The sequence below is a fragment of the Palaemon carinicauda genome, chromosome 42, assembly GCF_036898095.1.
Source record: "Palaemon carinicauda isolate YSFRI2023 chromosome 42, ASM3689809v2, whole genome shotgun sequence".
Classification (NCBI taxonomy): domain Eukaryota; kingdom Metazoa; phylum Arthropoda; class Malacostraca; order Decapoda; family Palaemonidae; genus Palaemon; species Palaemon carinicauda.
The window spans coordinates 25,918,549-25,938,911 of NC_090766.1; the positions used below are offsets into that span (position 1 = coordinate 25,918,549).

General features: G+C 40.7%; 1 protein-coding gene across 4 annotated transcripts in view; it reads left to right on the plus strand.

Moving 5' to 3' along the window:
- The window catches only part of LOC137632780 (phosphatidylinositol transfer protein alpha isoform-like), a 68,802-nt gene extending 53,118 nt beyond the window's left edge, over positions 1–15,684 (plus strand). For all 4 annotated transcript variants that reach the window (XM_068364864.1, XM_068364862.1, XM_068364861.1 and 1 more), the window contains 3 exons: positions 2,057–2,178; positions 11,667–11,757; positions 14,577–15,684. In XM_068364864.1, the coding sequence (XP_068220965.1) occupies positions 2,057–2,178; positions 11,667–11,757; positions 14,577–14,618 (255 nt within the window). In that variant the 3' untranslated portion in view covers positions 14,619–15,684. The remainder of the gene's footprint in view (positions 1–2,056; positions 2,179–11,666; positions 11,758–14,576) is intronic.
- Positions 15,685–20,363: the final 4,679 nt, after the last annotated feature.

Below are 20,363 nucleotides of genomic sequence, written 5' to 3' on the forward strand. Positions count from 1 at the left end.
TTTTAATAACTTGAAAAAGTTAAGATCCTGGGTGTAGATACCATATGATAAAGCATATAACACTATCTAAAATTAGGGCAAATTTGAACGAATTTAGGTCATATCTATTGTATGTGACAACTGGTAAATTACAAAACCACCAATGTATAGGGTAGCCTTTGTTGTATTAATTGAAACCCAAAGTAAACTAAATACAAGCAATTTTATATCATACTTTTCCTAAACATACCATTGAAAGGAGGAAATTGGTATTAACCCTCAATTCTTCTGCCAGTGGATCTTTATTCCAAGCAGAGTGAATCCAAACAAATAGAGCACTTTTCAGAGACCTAAGCCCTACCCCAGTCGGCAAAATAATCACTGTGATAGTGACAATACTTGTGACCCCACTTAGAGATGGCCAAGTTTTCACTTCTAACCCGTACTCACTTTGTTGTCATTCATATGTAATATGAATTTGAATTGAAAACCTCCCTTACAAACTCATTCCAGAAAGAGATGGCATATCTCCCATCCCACCAAAATACCATGGCCATATTTAAAAGATGGATAAGCTCATGAAGTTATTAGTTCCAAAACAATCTTGTCAGTCTTTAGTGAGATAGTCTACTATAACCTAACATGTAATAGTTGATTTCATGGTATACCACTCCAAAGGTTGTGGGAAATTCACAGTAAAGTGAGCTTACCAACGTCTTGAAAAAGGAAGATATTTTTATATATATACTGTACTGTATACAGAAGTCCCTCAAAATATCACAGTTCATCTAATATATACTGTAGTGTATACAGAAATCCTTCACCATCATATTGTGCGAACACCAAATTTTCTCCCGTAAATATGATTTTATTATGTATCTCGTGTATCATACAAATTCCCATAAGAATTCCTTTTTTCTCTTTTTTTTCCACCTGTTTATTCAAACTTGTAGTTCAATAAGTTAAAAAGTCAAAAGGGAATGCATGATAGAAATTTTGTAAGTAAACGCATACGGCTATAAACAACTGAACAAAAAACGGCTGTTTTGTCATGAACAGCTGATTCAGATAACTATAGCTGTTTTGCTTGCATTTTAACTATTACATAACAGTAAACAAATACTGCAGTTGTTACGAATAACATTAGGTAGAATACAACTAATATGTTATTTACAAAATATGTGGAATTATATGTCAATGAAAAGGAAATGTATTCAGCTATATGATAAAAATAAAATTACAACATCTTATCTCTAATGGTTATTATGCTCAGGAACTGGAGCTTGATTGCCAAATATTTTGACAATGTTTCGGTGCTCAAAGTGTTATGCTTGTTCTACTCAAGAGCATAATACAGTATTGGAAAAATATTGTAGCAGTACAAAGTTTGGTGCAACAGTTTCTAACTGAATCAACTCTTTCCAATGCTTTATTGAAAGAAAGGTTTCAAATTACTCCTCCCAAGAGGAGTCTGATACTCCTTAAAAAGAAATTTATTGCTAATCGACTTGTCGGAAACAAGTATACTGTATATGCTGAATAGGTATCTGCTAAGAACTTATCTAAAGGAAGAACTACAGGAACAGGTCCATGCTCAATATAGGGAACTGGCAAAGTCTGATGTTATGAAGGAAGAGTAAGTTCATACAAAATATTTGGAATCATAAAAATTCTAGTTCTGACCTATAAAGCTGTTGACATGTAAGTATCGACTGAAAATTTCACCATGAAATGAACGTGGCCTTGCCGAGGCTGCTATTAAACATGAGTGAGAATCGAATTTGGTGGATGCTCCAAGGGGATGTTTATGCTACTGCTTTATTTATCAATGTCTCCTCCCACATGGAACAAGGATTTTTTTTTACATGTTATGCCAAGAATTTTTACTTTGTAGTTGAAGCTTCCCATTTAAAAATGAAATGCATATGAACGGCTAGTAGTAAGTATTGGAATAATAAGGTTTTTTTTTTTTAGGTTAAAAATTAGGTAGTTTAAAATCCGTGATGTAGAATTGAGATTTCAATTATATTTCCATGTTAAACTCTTAAGTATGTGACATGAGTTTATTTTTTTACAGTGTGATCCAGTGATGACCTGCTACAAACTTGTAACTTGTGAATTTAAGTGGTTTGGATTGCAGACACGCGTTGAGAAGTTTATTGGAGATGTAGAACGTAGACTGTTTACAAATTTCCATAGGTATGTTACTAGATTATTTATTTTGGCAAAGATTTTCTGTGAGTAGCAATGTTAATATTGTACCTACAAATGAGCTTCTCGTTCTTAAACTAAAAGCAAAAAAGCATGTAAATCTATCGCCTCTTGGAGGTCATCTAGCTGGGTATCGTGAGTCACACAGCTTGGTTAAAGTTGCTCTTGGTTGCCCTAGAGACCTACATAAGCCATCCTTCTGATTCTATCAGTGCTATTTGAGAGTGGTGATTCACCTTCATCGCTCTCCCCATTTGGTGTTTATTACATTTGCCAAGGAGGATATAGCGAAGGGAGTCAAAAGACATCAAGATGAAACCCAAGAACACTGCAGCAAGGGAAGTTCGTATGGCTGAGGCACAGAGAAGGTCCCTTGTGGCGGGTCCCTCTATCGACACCGTTGACAACCCTGACCTACCCCAGGCTCAGGACATCAGCCTGGAGGTGGACAATCCAAGGAACCCCTTGGATACTGATGATGAGAATCTTCCAGAGGCAGCTAGTCCAACCTTTCACTCTGAGCAAGAGAGACGTGAGATGGAGCACACCTTTTGGCAGGTCCTCTCTTGTATGAGGCCCATCAATAAACTGTCTACTCCTGGTACCACCAACCAGGAGTGTAAGGACATGGTTCTTGACAAAATATTTGAGACCCAGAAGCCTTCCAGAACTAGTGCAGCTTTGCCCTGGTCTAAAGGCTTGACGGTCGCCAAAAGGAAGGCTATCGCTCAGATAGCGGGAACTTCTAGTTCCTTGAGGGCAGATTCCCCTCCCGATCTTTACCACTTCCTTTTGTCTTACAAAGAAAGTACTGAGATCGAAGGGGAACCGCGTTCCACCATGTCCCTCGACCCTTCAGTAGTCTCTCTAACGAAGGGTCTTTATGCTGAAACCCCTCTCTTCTCTGAAATACCATATGCCATGCAAGCGGCTTCATGGGTTGACATTCGGCTAGGATCCTTGGGCTCCGTGGTCTGCTTCTGTCGCACCACGTCGTCATCTTGTGGGTGAACGTCATACCCAAGAGAAGGGATTCCGTCATCGGGAAATTCCACAAGCAAGTGCCAAAGGTGGAAATCTCCCGGTTGAGGAATTCCATTTTTGAGGGTTCTTTTCTCTTCGTTCCAGAGGAGATGGAAAGGGCTGCTGAATGATGGAATAAATCATCAAACGATTCTCTCCTCTATAGGGCCATGACATCGAGGCCCTATGGTAGACCTTCCATTTTCTCAGTCAGGAAGCACCTTCTTCTCACCCTTCAACTTCTAGGTCCTCAGGACCTACTAAGGTGTCTAAACGGCCCTTCCAATCCAAAGGCCAAAAAGGGAACAAGTCCTTCAGAGGCAAGAAGGAAGGTAAGGGAAGTGGCTGAGGTGGTCACTCCCACTAGAACTGGCATTCCTCTTCACCTACCACCGGTGGGAGGATGCCTGCAGCACCTCTGGCAGAGGTGGCATTTTCACGGGGCAGATCCCTGGATGGTCGAAGTGATCGCTCTAGGGGATCGCGTCCCGTTCATTCAATCTCTCCCTATTCTTGACTCGGGATCTAGTGCATCTAAGCTTCTATGCGAAGGGATCCGCAAAGGAGCTGGCCCTCAGGGCCGAAGTCCAGACCATGCTCCAGAAAGGCGTTCTCCAAGAGCCTGCGTACTGGTCCCCAGGCTTCTACAGTCAAATTTTTATAGTTAAAATGGCGACTGGAGGCTGGAGACCAGTCATTGATCCCCCTGTAATGAAAGTAATACTTGGTGATAATTTCCAAGCTTTATTCAACACATTAACAAACTGCCATATCTGTAACAGAAAGAAAGACTACAATGAATAACAACATAAATGCACACATTAACACCAGCACATAACTTATGATAATCATGCTATAAAAATTAACATAAGAACAAAAGAATAAAGAAATACTCAAACATTGACACTAAGAAACTGCTAGGACCAACTGATATCACATTCTTCCCTCCTAGAAAATTCAACTTTAATCAAAACAAATGTATTGGTCTAATTCCATCCGTAGCGATCAGGAGGCCTTGACACACGAGTGGACCTCCTTATCTCAGTGGGCTCACTGGATTCATGACGATCACAGTTATCATGAATTTGTGAACTATCATGAGTTTGTGTATCCTGCACTTCAGTTGTATCTGTGGACTCCGTCTCTCCTGATGGTTCAACATGGTGTACAGGAGACGTTGCACCTTCAACATGTGTATAGTAGACGTTGCACCTTCAACATGGTGTACAGGAGACGTTGCACCTTCAACATGGTGTACAGGAGACGTTGCACCTTCAACATGGTGTACAGGAGACGTTGCACCTTCAGGACTTGGGGCTAAGTCACGGTTGATTCTCTACCGTCTGGATATTTGACATTTGCATACATTGAGTTTACATCCAGAGTTGAACCTCTTCATTTAACGGTTCATGTTTGCTAGACCTAACATGCCGTCGCAATAGTGCGGGTCCAGGAGTCAAAAGCCATGACGGTAATGTACTTCCAATACTAGAGCGTTGCTGAAACCTGAAAAAAGGTTCATGAGGTGTCTCATTGGTTGCTGTACATAAGAGCGACCTAAATGAGTGCAAAACCTCAGGAAGTACTATCTCCCAGTGTTGAGTCTTCAAGCCACAACTTTCGAGTACTAAACAAATAGATTTCCAAATAATACCATTGTATCTCTCAACCTGGCCGTTGCCCGTCGGATGATAAGGTGTCGTTCTGCTGGTTGCAACCCCCTTCTGAGAAAGGTACAGTTTCAGTTCTTGGGACATGAAAGAAGCACCTTGATCTGAATGAATGAATCTGGGCATTCCACAAAGGATAAAGATAGATTCAAGACATTTGATCACTGTTTTTGAATGCATGTTTGGACAGGGAAACAAAGGGGAAACGTGAATACTCATCAACAACTGTGTAAGAATGTACTTCTTGTTCGTAGTAGAGGGCAGAGGCCCCTTGAAATCAATGCTAGACATTCCATTGGCTGGGTGGCCTTTAAGAGGACTCCTTTTCCTGGACGATGGAATTTTGGTTTTTGTTGTGCACAAATTCTACAAGAAGCGCACACACTTTTCACGTCATCTGTTGAAAATGGGAGGTTTTTGGATCGCACAAAGTGCAAAAGGCGAGTGACGCCAGGATGGCAGAGGTTCTCATGGATGTCAGTGAGACTTGACATTGAGGAAATAGAACAACAATAGGCACGGGTCAGGGTGTTTGGTGCAATATTCTTTTTCCCCGGACAGTACTGTATAGTATAGCTGTAGGATGCCAGCTCCAACCTCCACTCTTGTATCTTGTTGTTCTTTATTTTAGTTCGTTTCCTGCTGTCTAACATGAACATCACGGATCTTTGATCAGTAATCGGAGTAAAATGTTGTCTCGCTAAGAAATGGCTCCACTTGCGAACCGCTTCAATAATAGCTGTGGCCTATTTTTCCACTGCTGGATAATGCAACTCGCTACCCTGGAGCGTTTTCGACATAAAAGCTACCGGGCGGCCACCCTGGTTCAAGACTGCGGAGATAGCAACTTCCGAAGCATCACACTACAACAAAAGGAAGACTCATCCACAGCCCGAAGTGAAACATCCATAAGTTGTTTTTTTAAAGAATTGAAAGCAGATAGTGCTGACTCGCTCAGTGGAAAACTTTTTGTGTTCACTAAGGGATGGATCATGTCAGAAAAACCAGGGATCCATTTGGCATAATAGGCAAACAATCCTTGAGCTCTTCGCAGAGAGCCCATATTTGTGGCAGGCGGTAATTCTTGAAGGGGACGTAATCTGTCTGGGTCAGGCTTTATAACATTATTCCCGATACAATACCCTAGAACATTGATTGTAGGAACAGAAATAACTGATTTCACTTCATTGAGGGTAAGGTTCCATTTCCGAACCACCTCCAAGAACTTTTGAACGTTTTCATCATGTTAAGCCTGAGTGCTCCACCTACAGTGATATTGTCTAGGTATGGAAAAGTAACTTTGAGCTTCTCATCCTTAACTAGTTTGTCCATAGCTCTTTGGAATGCAGCTACACCATTCGTCACACCAAATAGAATCCTACAAAATTGAAACAATTTCCCTGCACCTTCAAAAGTAGCGTACTTCCTCTCACTCTCTTTAATGCTGATTTGATGTGCACTCTTCAAGTTAAATGTGGAAAACACCTTATATTTTGCAAGGTCATGTACCATATCCTCTATCCTTGGGAAGGGCTAAGCATCTAGTTCTGTGTATTGGTTAATGGTCTGTGAATAATCAATAAAAAGTCTTTATTTGCCCGTCAAGTGGATCTTTGATTACTACAACCTGTGCCCTCCAAGGGGATATACTTGGCTTAATGACACCGTTAGATAGTAAATGTGAAATTTGGTCTTTTACAAACAGCTGGTCATCTTGACTATAGCGTCTGGATTTGACTGCAATGGGTTTACACTGTTGAGGTAAGTTCGGAAACAATGACGGTTCATCGATGTCAGCTGTCGCTAGTACACAGACAGGTTTGGCGCCAGTTATCTTCAAACTTGGTCTTTTCCCTTCTTATTGAAAATTCACGCTCTGGTGTTGCTTTTGGAAATCATAACCCAAAATGACATCACAACACAAATCCTTCAGGACCCCTAGCTGTATACAGGAATATCTTTGATCAAGGTGAACCAAGTCTGCTATGACAAATCCAGGGGAACTAGCATTGAACGGTTTTGATGCCATTGAGACCGGCGAGCTTGCAGGGACTGCTGGCAGTTTTAGTCCCTGCGCTACTTCCTCACGTATAAAACTATCTGAGCTACAAGAATCAAGTAGTGCCTTCAATGAGTGGCTATTTACAGTGATGTTTGTAGCTGTATGTGAAAGATTATTGGGATAAGTTGCAGTTGTTGTAAGCAAAGTGGGATTATACAATGTAGCAGTGGTACTACCTGAAACTTTCGATTTACAGACATTTGCAAAATGGCCTGTTTTACTGCATTTGTTGCATGTGGCAGTACGTGCGGGACAACTCACTCTACTTGTACTGTGAAGTGCATTACCACAAAAATAAAATTTTCTCTTTGATAAGTAGGCACAGCAACAGCTGAACCTCCAGGTGAACTTCCTTCTGCTCCCTCTTGCGTTGGATGCTGCTGCTGGTCACTGCTGGGTTGCGCCTGCCGCTCTGGAACTAAAGCAGCAGTATGAGGAACAGGTGGCAATGCATATGCGTCGGCACTGCGCTGGGCAAGATCTAACGTATGAGCTTGACTGTGTGCAGTCTCCAGATTCAGTGACTTATTCTCTAGTAGCTGCTGACGAATAAATACTGAGGCAATACCATTGATAAATGCATCACGTACTAGCTCTTGCCGATATTGTTCTGCTGTGACTGGCTGGAAGTTGCAGTCTTTGCTGAGTTTATGTAACACGCAGAAATTCATCAATGGATTCTCCTTACTGTTGTCGTCGTGTCGCCAAAACATGTCTAATAAAAATCTCATTGGCAACTTGACATAAACACTATCCAGTTTGGCAATTGCACTCTCAAAAGTACTACTGTCTTCGATCAGTTCATATATACTCGAGGACACACAATTCACTAATGCCCTCAACTTGTCTGGTGCAGCATCTCCACTTTCTTCTATGAAATTAGTGAATGTTCTATGCCAGGCTTCCACTCTTTGGCTGCATTGGACGAGCTGGGATCTGTGTCCAGTCTGAACGGCTTCAGATGAGTGTGTTGAATAAATTGTAATGAAAGTAATACTTGGTGATAATTTCCACGCTTTATTCAACACATTAGCAAACTACCATATATGTAACAGAAAGAAAGACAACAATGAATAACAACATAAATGCACACGTTAACACAAGCACATAACTTATGATAATCATGCTATAAAACATTAACATAAGAAGAACAAAAGAATAAACAAAACAATATAAAGAAATACTCAAACATTGACAGTAAGAAACAGCTAGGACCAACTGATATTATCATACCCCCCTCTGAACAAGTTTGTGCAACAGACTCACTTCAGAATGGAGACGGCAGACACGGTCACTCAAGCGGTTCGACCAAGGGGCATCATGTGTACATTGGATCTAAAGGACTCATATTTCTAGATCCCAATCCATCCGTCTTCAAGGAAGTATCTAAGGCTCATACATGAGGAAAAGATACAAAAGGTTCAATGCTACAGTCTCGCGACAACTCCTTAGGTATTTACCAGAATGTACGCCCTAGCGTCATCTTGGGCTCACAGGAACGGCATTCATCTCCTCAGATATCTGGACAACTGGCTAATCCTGACAGACTCGGAGACGACCCTTCTTCGCCACCGAAACATGCTTCTCGAGTTTTGTCAGGATCTGGGAGTCCTGATAAATATTGAAAAGTCATCACTGCAACCTTCTCAAAGGCTATTATACCTCGGTATGATAATAGACACCGTCCAACAGAAATTCTTCCCATCAGACGAAAGAGTGCACAGACTGAGAGAAGTGGCTTCACCCTTCCTCAGAAAGGAAGTACTTCCGTCTCGTTGATTGAGTCTGCTAGGTCATCTAACCTCTCTCTTCTGTCTGGTTCCAAACGGCTGCCTCAGGATAAGATCCCTGTAATGGCAGCTAAAGTCTGTATGGAACCAACACTCGGATTCTTCGGACACTCGAGTTCCAATAACTCAGGATCAGGTGATGGACTTGAATTGATAGATGGCAGACGAAAACATTCGAAGTGGTCAGGATCATCTCGTCCCTCCTCCGGATTTGATGCTTTTCACAGATGCATCAAAAGAAGGGTGGGGGCTCACTTGCTGCATCACACGATCTCAGGCCTTTAGTCAATCAGAAAGGTACTAGCACATAAATCTTCTAGAAAAGAAAGCAGCATATATAGCTTTTCATCAGTTCCAACAGTTGCAGGCAGGTCACTCTGGTATTGATGAACAACACCACAGTAGTGGCTTACATAAACAAACAAGGCAGAACCTTTTTGCAGCCTCTATGCCATCTTGCATTAAAGATCCTCAGATGGTCAGAAGAACATTCGGCATCCCTACCAGCTCACTTCATTCCGGGCAAGAAGAATGTCTTAAATCTGAGCCTAGCTACTCGGATAATAGGCTCCGAATGGTCTTTGAATCGTTAGATAGCCAACAAAGTCCTGACTTTGTGGGGTTCCCCGACTAGACTTGTTTGCAACATCTCTGAACACCAAGCTCCCGCTATACTGTTCTCCAGTCTCCGGCCCTCAGGCTCTATGGCAAGATACATTTCAGCAACAGTGGGACAACATCGATGTGTACGCCTTTCCCCCCGTTCTGTCTGATGAGAAGACTGCTCAATAAGACCTGAGCATTCAAAGATCTAATGAAGACCCTTGTAGCTCCACTATGGTATCACTCAGAGTGGTGTCTGGACCTCTTGCAACTTCTAGTAGATCTACTGCGAGAGCTTCCTCCATGACCAAATTTACTCAAACAACCACACGCGACCATCTTCCACAAGACCGTGCAGTCGCTTCAACTTCCTGCCTGGAGACTATTCAGTGTCTTCTCTCAGAAGGGCTTTTTACGACAAGTTGCAAAGAGAATGTCCGGTTACTTGCGTATGTCCTCAACCTTAGTCTTCCAGGTAAAATTTAGTGTCTTCTGTGGTTGGTGTCGTGGAAGGAATATATCTCCGCTTGATGCCGCCACTATACCAGTAATAGTGGAGTTCCTTGTTTACCTTCGGGAGGAAAAGCTTCTTTCAGTCTCGGCGGTGAAAGGGTATCGCTCGGCCTTAAGCCTCTCCTTTAAGCTGAAAGGAATTATTTCTTCTTCGTTGAAGCTTTCTTTACTTATACGGTGTTATGAAATCACTTGCCCTCAGTCAGAGATTAGGCCTCCTCCTTGGAACGTGGTTCGCATCTTGAGATCCTTGAAAGAACCTCCCTAAGAACCATTATGCCATGCAAATGACCGAAACCTCGCATTGTAAACAGCATTCCTGCTCCCTTTAACCTTGGCAAAGAGTCGGTGAACTTCATGGCCTCTCGTATGACATCACCCATTCAAAGGGAGGGGGGAAGTGACACTCGGCTTCGTCCCTTACTTCATTGCTTAGACTCAAAATCCGGGGGTACTGGATCCTAGATTCGGGCCCTTTCAGATTGCGAGTCTCTGTTCTGTAACCAGTGACCCAGATCAGTTTTTACTATGTCCAGCGAGGAGGTTGAGATACTATCTTAAATGCATTGCAGCAACATGGCCCTGACTTAACACCTCTGTTTGTTAGCTCAGGAAGGGTAAAGAGGAGGATCACTAAAAACTGTTTCCTCCTGGATTCACCAGGTGATTGAAAGAACCTTGGCTCCTGATCCTCTTCTGGCTCGACAACCTAGAGCACATGATGTCATGGAATTAGTACATCCTTGGCATTTAAACGCAACTTTTCTGTGTTGCAAGTAGTACAAGCGAGCATGTGGAAGAGACAAACTACCTTCACAGCCTGTTACTTAAAATATATGACCCACAGGAGACTCGATACTTTCACTATCGGTCTTGTGGTGGCTGCTCAACAAGTGGTTTAGGAATACCTTAGGCTCCTTGATTGACAAGTAGCAGTTAGTTGAGAGCATTGGTTACCCCAGTTAAGACTGGGATGAATGAGAGTATGAATGGCACCATGGGTCCCTCTGCAAGCTGGCTTCAACCTCTGCAGGTAATTATCACTTCCCTTGTGTAGCCTGCCTAGTTTTAAGTCATAAATTTATATACTGTCCATGTCCCATTGCTATATGCGAGGTAAGCAATGTGAAACGTGTTGTTTTCCTATATAAACTCGGAATGTATTTATACAAGACTACAAACTCTCATTACACTGAATTGCTCAGACCGCTATTATACTCGCTTTGTATATTTTAGCGAGGTTTTCCCCAGACCACAGTCATATACTGTACTAGGTAAAACTTGGTCAATATCCGTACCAGACCTAGGACTTCCACCCACTTAAGAGTGAGTCATCCAAATAAATAACGGAAGGTTTGTTAGTATGGGAACAAACGACAAATTCGGAGATCATTTGTATTTTTCCCTAACTTATACAAACCTGGAGCTATTTATATAGATTGGCCTGCCAATTACCGGTCCCCCAGAAGTCCTGCCTGCAATCAAAAGTGACGTACCTCACAGCTGAGAGAGTATATACTGAGGTGGCTGGGTACCACCCAGCCTCCCCGCTCAAGCGGTTAGGCAGGGTTGCCACCTTGCACTTTGTCTATTAGCTACCTTCCAGATTTGCTGTTAGATAATCTAAATAAATAACTCCAGGTTTGTATTACTTAGAGAAAAATACAAATTATCTCCAAATTTGTCATTTTTATTTATTTATATTTGTTGTTGTTGGCTTCTCATTGATCTGCCTATTCTTTGAATGTTATACAGTAATCAGATTTATGGCTGATTCTCAGTTGTAACTTTAATATTGTTTCTAATTTATTCCAGGCAAGTGTTTTGTTGGATGGATAGATGGCATGGAATGACAATGGATGACATTAGACAACTGGAAGACAAGACGAAAGAAGAGTTGGATAAGGTACTGTATGTTTTTTTAACATTAGTTTTAATGCAGTAGGTGCGTCGATCCCTTTCCCCCTTTCTGGTTAATGTGAAATAAGTTCTTTTCACTTGTCTGTCCAATGCTATTTGTTTGACATTCCATTTGGTGGATGCTGAATCTATGCCCTTCTCATTGTTTTTATTGGCCTTTCCCTCATATCTTGTCTATTACCACCATGATTTTTTCATTTTTACTGTTATTTGCATCTCAATCATTGGGTCTTCATTTATTGTTTACCCACTGGCTGACATCTCACAGCAACTTCCTCCCTTGTTATAGGACTCTCATAGTGCTCTAGTCACATCTTTTTCAGTACTTCTGTTTTCTTAGTAAGCCTGCTGTATTAGGAATTATTCCTGATACACATATTTGAGATGTTTGCCTTATATACACAAATATTATGCTCTTCTGTACTGGTACAATACTAAGTTTACAATCCTATATGTTGCCAAGGTGAGAATAATGTTTCACTCCATTATTACTTCTAGCTAAGGTACAACCCTAGTTGCAAAAGCAAAATGCTATAAGCCTAAGTGCACCAGCAGAGAAAAATAGCCAAGTGGGGAAAGGAAATACATAAACTACAAGAGAAGTAATGAACAATATTATTATTATTATTACCAGCTAAGCTACAACCTTAGTTGGAAAAGCAAGAGTAGACTTTGTTCACTATGGTCTTCCTTCCTCTAATTACCATCAGCTTTTTGCCGTTTTCCAATGTTGATCATCTGCAATACTGTCAGTGCTATTTAATCCTTCTGTAAATGCATGGTATCTGCACCAAATTACCTTCATTGGGGGCTTCCATTTTAAAGTGGATGGTATATTGTTATTAATGGGTTTTATGATTCTAATCTCATATGTATAGTTTTAAAGTTTTGAATTGATGTTAGCTATATGCATGAGTATGGAATTGTTTTTATTGTACGAGATGAAACGAGAGTAGGAAAAGCGTCTGGTATGGATGGTGTGAGAGCCGAGATGTTGAAGGAAGGGGGTGTGACTGTACTTGAATGGTTGGTGAGATTGTTTAATATGTGTTTTGTGTTGTCAATGGTACCAGTAGATTGGGTTTGTGCATGTATTGTACTACTATATAAGGGTAAGGGAGATGTGCATGAGTGTTGTAATTCAAGAGGTATTAGTTTGTTAAGCGTAGTTGGAAAAGTGTATGGTAGAGTAATGATTAATAGGATCAAGGATAAAACAGAGAATGCAATCTTAGAAGTACAGGGTGGTTTTAGAAGAGGTAGGGGTTGTATGAATCAGATTTTTACAGTAAGGCAGATATGCGAGAAATGTTTAGCAAAAGGTAAGGAGGTGTATGTTGCATTTATGGATCTGGAGAAAGCGTATGATAGAGTTGATAGGGAAGCAATGTGGAATGTGATGAGGTTATATGGAGTTGGTGGAAGGTTGTTGCAAGCAGTGAAAAGTTTCTACAAAGGTAGTAAAGCATGTCTCAGGATAGGAAATGAAGTGAGCGATTGGTTTCCGGTGAGAGTGGGGCTGAGACAGGGATGTGTGATGTCGCTGTGGTTGTTTAACTTGTATGTTGATGGAGTGGTGCGAGATGTGAATGCTCGAGTGCTCGGACGAGGATTAAAACTGGTAGACGAGAATGACCATGAATGGGAGGTAAATCATTTGTTGTTTGCGGATGATACTGTACTGGTTGCAGACACAGAAGAGAAGCTTGGCCGGTTAGTGACAGAATTTGGAAGAGTGTATGAGAGAAGGAAGTTGAGAGTTAATGTGGGTAAGAGTAAGGTTATGAGATGTTCGAGAAGGGAAGGTGGTGCAAGGTTGTATGTCATGTTGAATGGAGAGTTACTTGAGGAGGTGGATCAGTTTAAGCACTTGGGGTCTGTTGTTGCAGCAAATGGTGGAGTGGAAGCAGATGTACGTCAGAGAGTGAATGAAGGTTGCAAAGTGTTTGGGGGCAGTTAAGGGAGTAGTAAAAAATAGAGGGTTGGGCATGAATGTAAAGAGAGTTCTATATGAGAAAGTGATTGTACCAACTATGATGTATGGATCGGAGTTGTGGGGAATGAAAGTGATGGAGAGACAGAAATTGAATGTGTTTGAGATGAAGTGTCTAAGGAGTATGGCTGGTGTATCTCGAGTAGATAGGGCTAGGAACGAAGTGGTGAGAGTGAGAACGGGTGTAAGAAATGAGTTAGCAGCTAGAGTGGATATGAATGTGTTGATGTGGTTTGGCCATGTTGAGAGAATGGAAAATGGCTGTCTGCTAAAGAAGGTGATGAATGCAAGAGTTGATGGGAGAAGTACAAGAGGAAGGCCAAGGTTTGGGTGGATGGATGGAGTGAAGGAAGCTCTGGGTGATAGGAGGATAGATGTGAGAGAGGCAAGAGAGCGTGCTAGAAATAGGAATGAATGGCGAGCGATTGTGACGCAGTTCCGGTAGGCCCTGCTGCTTCCTCCGATGCCTTAGATGACTGCGGAGGTAGCAGCAGTAGGGGATTCAGCATTATGAAGCTTCATCTGTGGTGGATAATGTGGGAGGGTGGGCTGTGGCACCCTAGCAGTACCAGCTGAACTCGGTTGAGTCCCTTGTTAGGCTGGGAGGAACGTAGAGAGTAGAGATCCCCTTTTTTTGTTTTGTTTCATTTGTTGATGTCGGCTACCCCCCAAAATTGGTGGAAGTGCCTTGGTATATGTATGTATTTATGTATGTACATTGCATAAAATTTGTGAGGTTTTATCAAAATTAGGTATTACAATTGATGGCCATTTACACTTATTAAAAAAATTATCACAGTATAAATTTTCAGCAAAGGGAACAAGGAGAAGTCAGAGGCACAAGAAGCGAGTAGTGTCCACCCACCTCATCATCTTTCCAGAAATAATTGAGACTTTGGAACCTTTCGCCACTTTATTTGACAGCTTTTTGTTGGTTCACTAGCATTTGAGATGCTCCTTTAAATCAGTGAATTGGTAAGTTTAGACTAGAAGTTTATGAGTTGATATGTAATGGAGAGAGTTTAAATAAACTTGATGAGTTATTATGGAGACATTCTACTCAGTATTATAAATACTTGAAGCACTTCTACATACATTTACTATTCACATAACTTTAAAATGAAGTTAAAGTTATTAGGAGTGTCTTTGTAGTAGAGTTGGAGTATGTACATCGAAATATTCTGCGTGCATTACATTACTGTCCTTTGTATTTGCTATACAATATTTAAAATGAAAGTGACAGAATAAGTGTGTGAACCAAATCAATTATTTTTGTTTACACCTTTCTTTCATCATTTAATTTTTAATGAATAATGAAAAAAAATTGTTGACTCATGTACATTTTATCAATTGCACCAGTGAATTTTGACATTACAAATAAAAAAAACAATAAGAAAAGTAAGGTAGGGATTTATTCATGTATTGTTAGTATTACCATTTAGATGGATAGCATTAGACAAAATTATCATTCCTGTGATTAAAAACTGTCACAACTTTTCTGTGTAGGGACAAGACTTCATTAAATCTTTTAAAGGTCTGGAACAGTACTTCATTTTATGTACTGTCTAGTGTAAGGAAAATGTATAACAGAGTAGGTGTGAAGTGGCAGTTTAAATGGTTGTTTTTGTGTTTCATGTCCCATCATTTTGACCTGCAGTACGAGAAAAATTACATCTAGATGTTGGTCCAATTACCTTCAGAGTTCAGAGGAAGCTATGAAGTATTATGGTTTTTATGTAATTTATTTATCAACTTTGAACATAAGGGCATTTATTTCTTAGTGGCTGAGATAAGTGCTTTGTTGAATAGGTTGCATAGAATAATTTAATTTAAAGATCTTATATTACCGATTATGGCAGTTCTTCCTCTACTGATCTATTTTGTCCCTAATATTAAATAAAGATTTTCTTTGAAATTATCGTTGTTCATTATTATTTGGAGTACAATATTTCTATGAGGTTGTATAGTATAGTACATTTGTAAAATTAATATTAAAAATATATTTCATTGTCCTCAGAAATTGTATTCTATGAATAATTTTCAATTACTGTCAGGTTATGCTCAGTTTGTTAAATTTTGATTAATAAATTTTAATTGTTTCTATACATAAATGTTCCAATTTGATGTAGGTTTGAGAAGGTAAATCTTTGGAAAAGTTTGCCCTCATAGTTTTAGAGGTGCACTCTGTTTTGAAAAGCAAATTAATGCATTTCACCCAATATTGTCACATCCTTAATTATTATGTATGGCTGTATGCCCATAAAAGAGGAAATCACCATAACGCCAACTTATATCATTCAAGAGGCTCTACTGTGCATGAGGACTCCTGCGTAGGCTGCTATTTTGTGGGCTGTCGTAGAGATAAGATGTTGCTCTTCCCCGGAAAGCTATTAATAATTTCTGTATTATACATTTTTTAAAAGTGAAAAATTTGACTTATTGATCGGAAAAAGTTGGAAATTACAAGTATTGTACAGGCAGCCCTAAAGAGCTTTAAGAAATGGCACCACACTTGGGTTAGTATATTTATTCATGAAAGTTACTAAATATCAGAAATTACTGGTTAGTTAGCCAATGTAATAAAATTATTACATTCTAACACAACCATTATTAAAGGACTTATCTGCATTATTTGTGGATGAAATAAGGTATAGGATGCGTCCAATGTCTTGGTAACAAGTGATGTTTCCTTTGCATGCAGTATTTAGAGATAGTGAAAATTATTACTGTGAGTTTCAGATCATAGATAAGTGCTAAAGTGAAAAATATTACTGTGAATTTCAGATCATAGATAAGTGCTAAATCATTAATCTTATTGAACATTGTACAGGATATCAATCATGTTTGCAGGATGGACTGTAGATTCTTTAGAAATAAAAAGATGTTACTCATTGGAAAAGGCAGTTTATGTAAAGAAATTAAGACCTCAAGATGGATGAATTGTCAAGTTTAACATGACTGAATCATAAATAAGAAACAGACAGCCAAACTGGAAGACTAAAAGGAAAACATTAAAAGCAGAAGACAGATCAATGCAGTCAAAGCCAAGAGTTGCTACCGAGACCCTTTAGCAGTATTCTTTCCGTAATGTAGTATGCTAAGTGCACTGTTGTAAAAACTGGTCCGCACAGGCAACAAGATGTACAAATGGATTATAATGTGGTTCAGTACTGTGGGCCTACAGGTACATAGAAATGGAAAATATCAATTGGAGATCTATCAACAAGCAATAAAAAAGTGGAAATTAAACAAAATAAACCTTTCACTTTTTACAGTCTGTGCTGTAGACATTTCAGTATTCACATATTTCTTTGTTCCTGATGATTACTATATCCAAGAACATTGTGACAATAGATTTTAGTCCAGATTTATAAAAAAAATAATTTGATTGAATGGATTATATTATGGAAATGATTGTAGAGGAGTCAAATCATTACTTTCATTATATGCAAGGATATATATCAAGTGAATGCTCAAGGGAACAGCAGTGGTACGACATCACAGTATTAGAGATGAAAAATTTCTTTGCCTTGGTTATGATTAATAATATTAGAAAGGGAAATTATTGTGATGATTGGGTCCCAATCCTCCTAAATACAGTAACATCTGTAAATGGTTTTAAAAACATTTTACGTAAATTACATTTTTATGATAATCTTCGAGGATTTCTAGCCAATGCAGTGTTTTAATTGATCATGTAAGAAAAAGAAGCAAAGAAATATTTCATCCCTTGTGTAATGTGGTCATAGATGAGAGCCTTGTTTTATGGAAGTAATATATCATTTAGATACTACATTCCATCCAAACATAACAGATTTTGACAAACTGTTTTATGCGAGTGTAAAACTGGTTTTGTTCAAGATCTTACCCTGTACACTGTTACTGAAACCAAGTAACTCATCAAGATTTTGGGGTTGTCTGGTGGTGTAGCGCTAACCCTTATGGAGCCTTTTCCTGACAAAACTTTATTATTTGTCGATGGTTAGTACACCTTTCCAGCCATCTTTCAGTATCTATATTACAGGAAAAGGAGCCTGAGGTACAGTAAGAAAACAAAAACATTGTCTCCGGGGATAAATTAATGCACGAGAGAAAATCATATCTTGGCTGTTTACTTAAGGACAAAAGAATTTGTTCCTACACGAATACAAACCATTTGCTCTTTACGTGGACGTATCTTCAGCATGGCTGGAACCTACCCATAAACTTTTATGCGAGGTGTCAACGACCCTCTGCTAGTTAGTTGGGGCTACACCAGCAACTTCACTGACACACAAAGTGTATTACGTCACTTTTGTTTTTGGCTTGATGGAGTGAAGAAGGGCTGTCTCGCTCTCCCTTTAACCTTGGTAATAATTCTTACCTGCTGTAAACTTACTTGCTCTCTCTTACAGGTGTATCGGGTTTGCCAAGGATTGTGACAATGCTGGTTTGTCCTGGCATTGTGCCACATTTATGTCCTTTCAGGAGTATGATCCTCACGGCCTTTATTTTGCGTGCAGACGGCACTCCAGCATGCAGGCTTCTCCTTATGACGAGTGTGGGGAGTGGCCATCTTTTCAGCGGGCAATGATAGGCAACAGAAATCTAAAAAGGATTCTTGTCCCTCGGTCTTTTTCAAGGTTAAAGAAGTCATGACTTTTCTCCGATGCCTCGCCGTACACTCTGCTCATTCTACCCCTCTGGCTGGCAATGTTCATTTAATCCCCAGTCAACCATTGGGTTCGAAGGACCCCTTAGGGAGGTGGCAGTAGGGCCTGCCACCCGTGGCCAGCCTACCTCTCTTTGCGTCATTTGGATGCCCCACGAAGGAAAGGCTTTTGGAGGTGCTGAAGCTTGGAGCACTGCAGGAGCACATAGCTGCCTCCACAGTGATTTGTCATGAGGAGTTCCTTCCAGCAAGTCTCATGCCCTAAGCTGATGCTTCCTCCGCAGCTCTCGCATTGGAGGAGCTTCAGGTAGGTTCTCTTGAGTTCCAGCCATGCTCGCAATCCCACTGGCTTAGGACTGCAGCCTCACCAAGCCTACTCGGCACTCGATTTCAGTCAGCATGCTCAGGAGGAGAAACCTTGCATTCCTCTACCCCTACGAGGTTGGTCGCCCTTCTTGCCAGTGTGAGAGGGCTTCCTCTCTTGAGTGGTCATCCCCTCGAGTTCCTCATGATCGGTTATACAACTCATCACTGCCTCATTCTAGCTCTTCAGAGCACCTTGGTGATCTTGGCAGCTGACTTCCAGCAGTCGCAGCCCTTTTTCTTTGTACAACCCACGCACAATGAGTGCACATCTCGCAGTGCTAGATCATCCGAGATCTTGCCTAGCATAAACTCGCTTTCTGATGTTTGAGAGCATTCACAGATAACCCAACTTTGCCTTGCTTGCCGCCTTCTGGGTGCGCTCCCTAACCTCCAACATGTACTCTTGCAAGTGTTGGTTGTTATTATTATTATTATTATTATTATTATTATTATTATTATTATTACTACTTGTTAAGCTACAACCCTCGTTGGAAAAGCAGAATGCTATAATCCCAGGGGCCCAACAGGAAAAATAGCCCAGTTAGAAAAGGAAACAAGGAAAAATAGAATACTTTAAGAACAAAAACATTAAAATTAATATTTCCTAAATAAACTATAAAAACTTAACAAAACAATAAGAGAAATTAGATAGAATAGTGCGCCCGAGTGTGCCCTCAAGCAAGACAGTGGAAGACCATGGTACAGAGGCTATGGGGCTACCCAAGACTGGAGAACAATGGTTTGATTTTGGAGTGTCCTTCTCCTATTAGAGCTGCTTACTATAGCTTAAGAATCTCTTCTACCCTTACCAAGAGGAAAGTAGCCACTGAACAATTACATTGCAGTACTGAACCCCTTGGGTGAAGAGGAATATTTTGGTCATGTCAGTGTTGTCAGGTGTATGAGGACAGTGGAGAATCTGTAAAGAATATGCCAGACTATTCGGTGTATGTGTAGGTAAAGGGAGAGTGAACCTTAACCAGAGAGAAGGATCCAATGCAGTACTGTCTGGCCAGTTAAAGAACCCCATAACTCTCTAGCGCTAGTATCTCAACAGGTGGCTGGTGCCCTGGCCTACTTCAAGTCTCTTCTTGAGGCTTCAGAGACTTATATCCTGGTGTGATCACCAACCTCTCCACACGCGGCTGACGAGAGTTCCTGCTCCTGAAGGAGGTCTGCTCGCTTCACCTGCAGGGCATGTGCCTCACTTCACATGCACAGAGAAAAGGTGGGCCTAGTGTTTAACGAGCTCACAAATACCACTCGTCAAGAGCTCTTATAGCTATTCCTTTATTTGTGAAGCGAGGAGATTATCAGGGCTGCCCCTGGCCCTGTTCCAGCCTCATTATCAGGGGATGACATTCAACCTGTTCAAATTCCTCTGTGTCAGGATCTCTTGTAACTTCTAACAGACCTAAGAACCCTAGGCATAGGAGTGCTGCTCCTAAGCATGCTCCTCTTCCACCCTCGGAATCTTCTTCAACTGTTCATTGCTCGTCTTGATAACAGCGGTATCTTAACACTAAGACTGGTCACTCCAAGCCCGATCCCCATTGAGAAAAACTTGGCGCTCTTCCTTTCA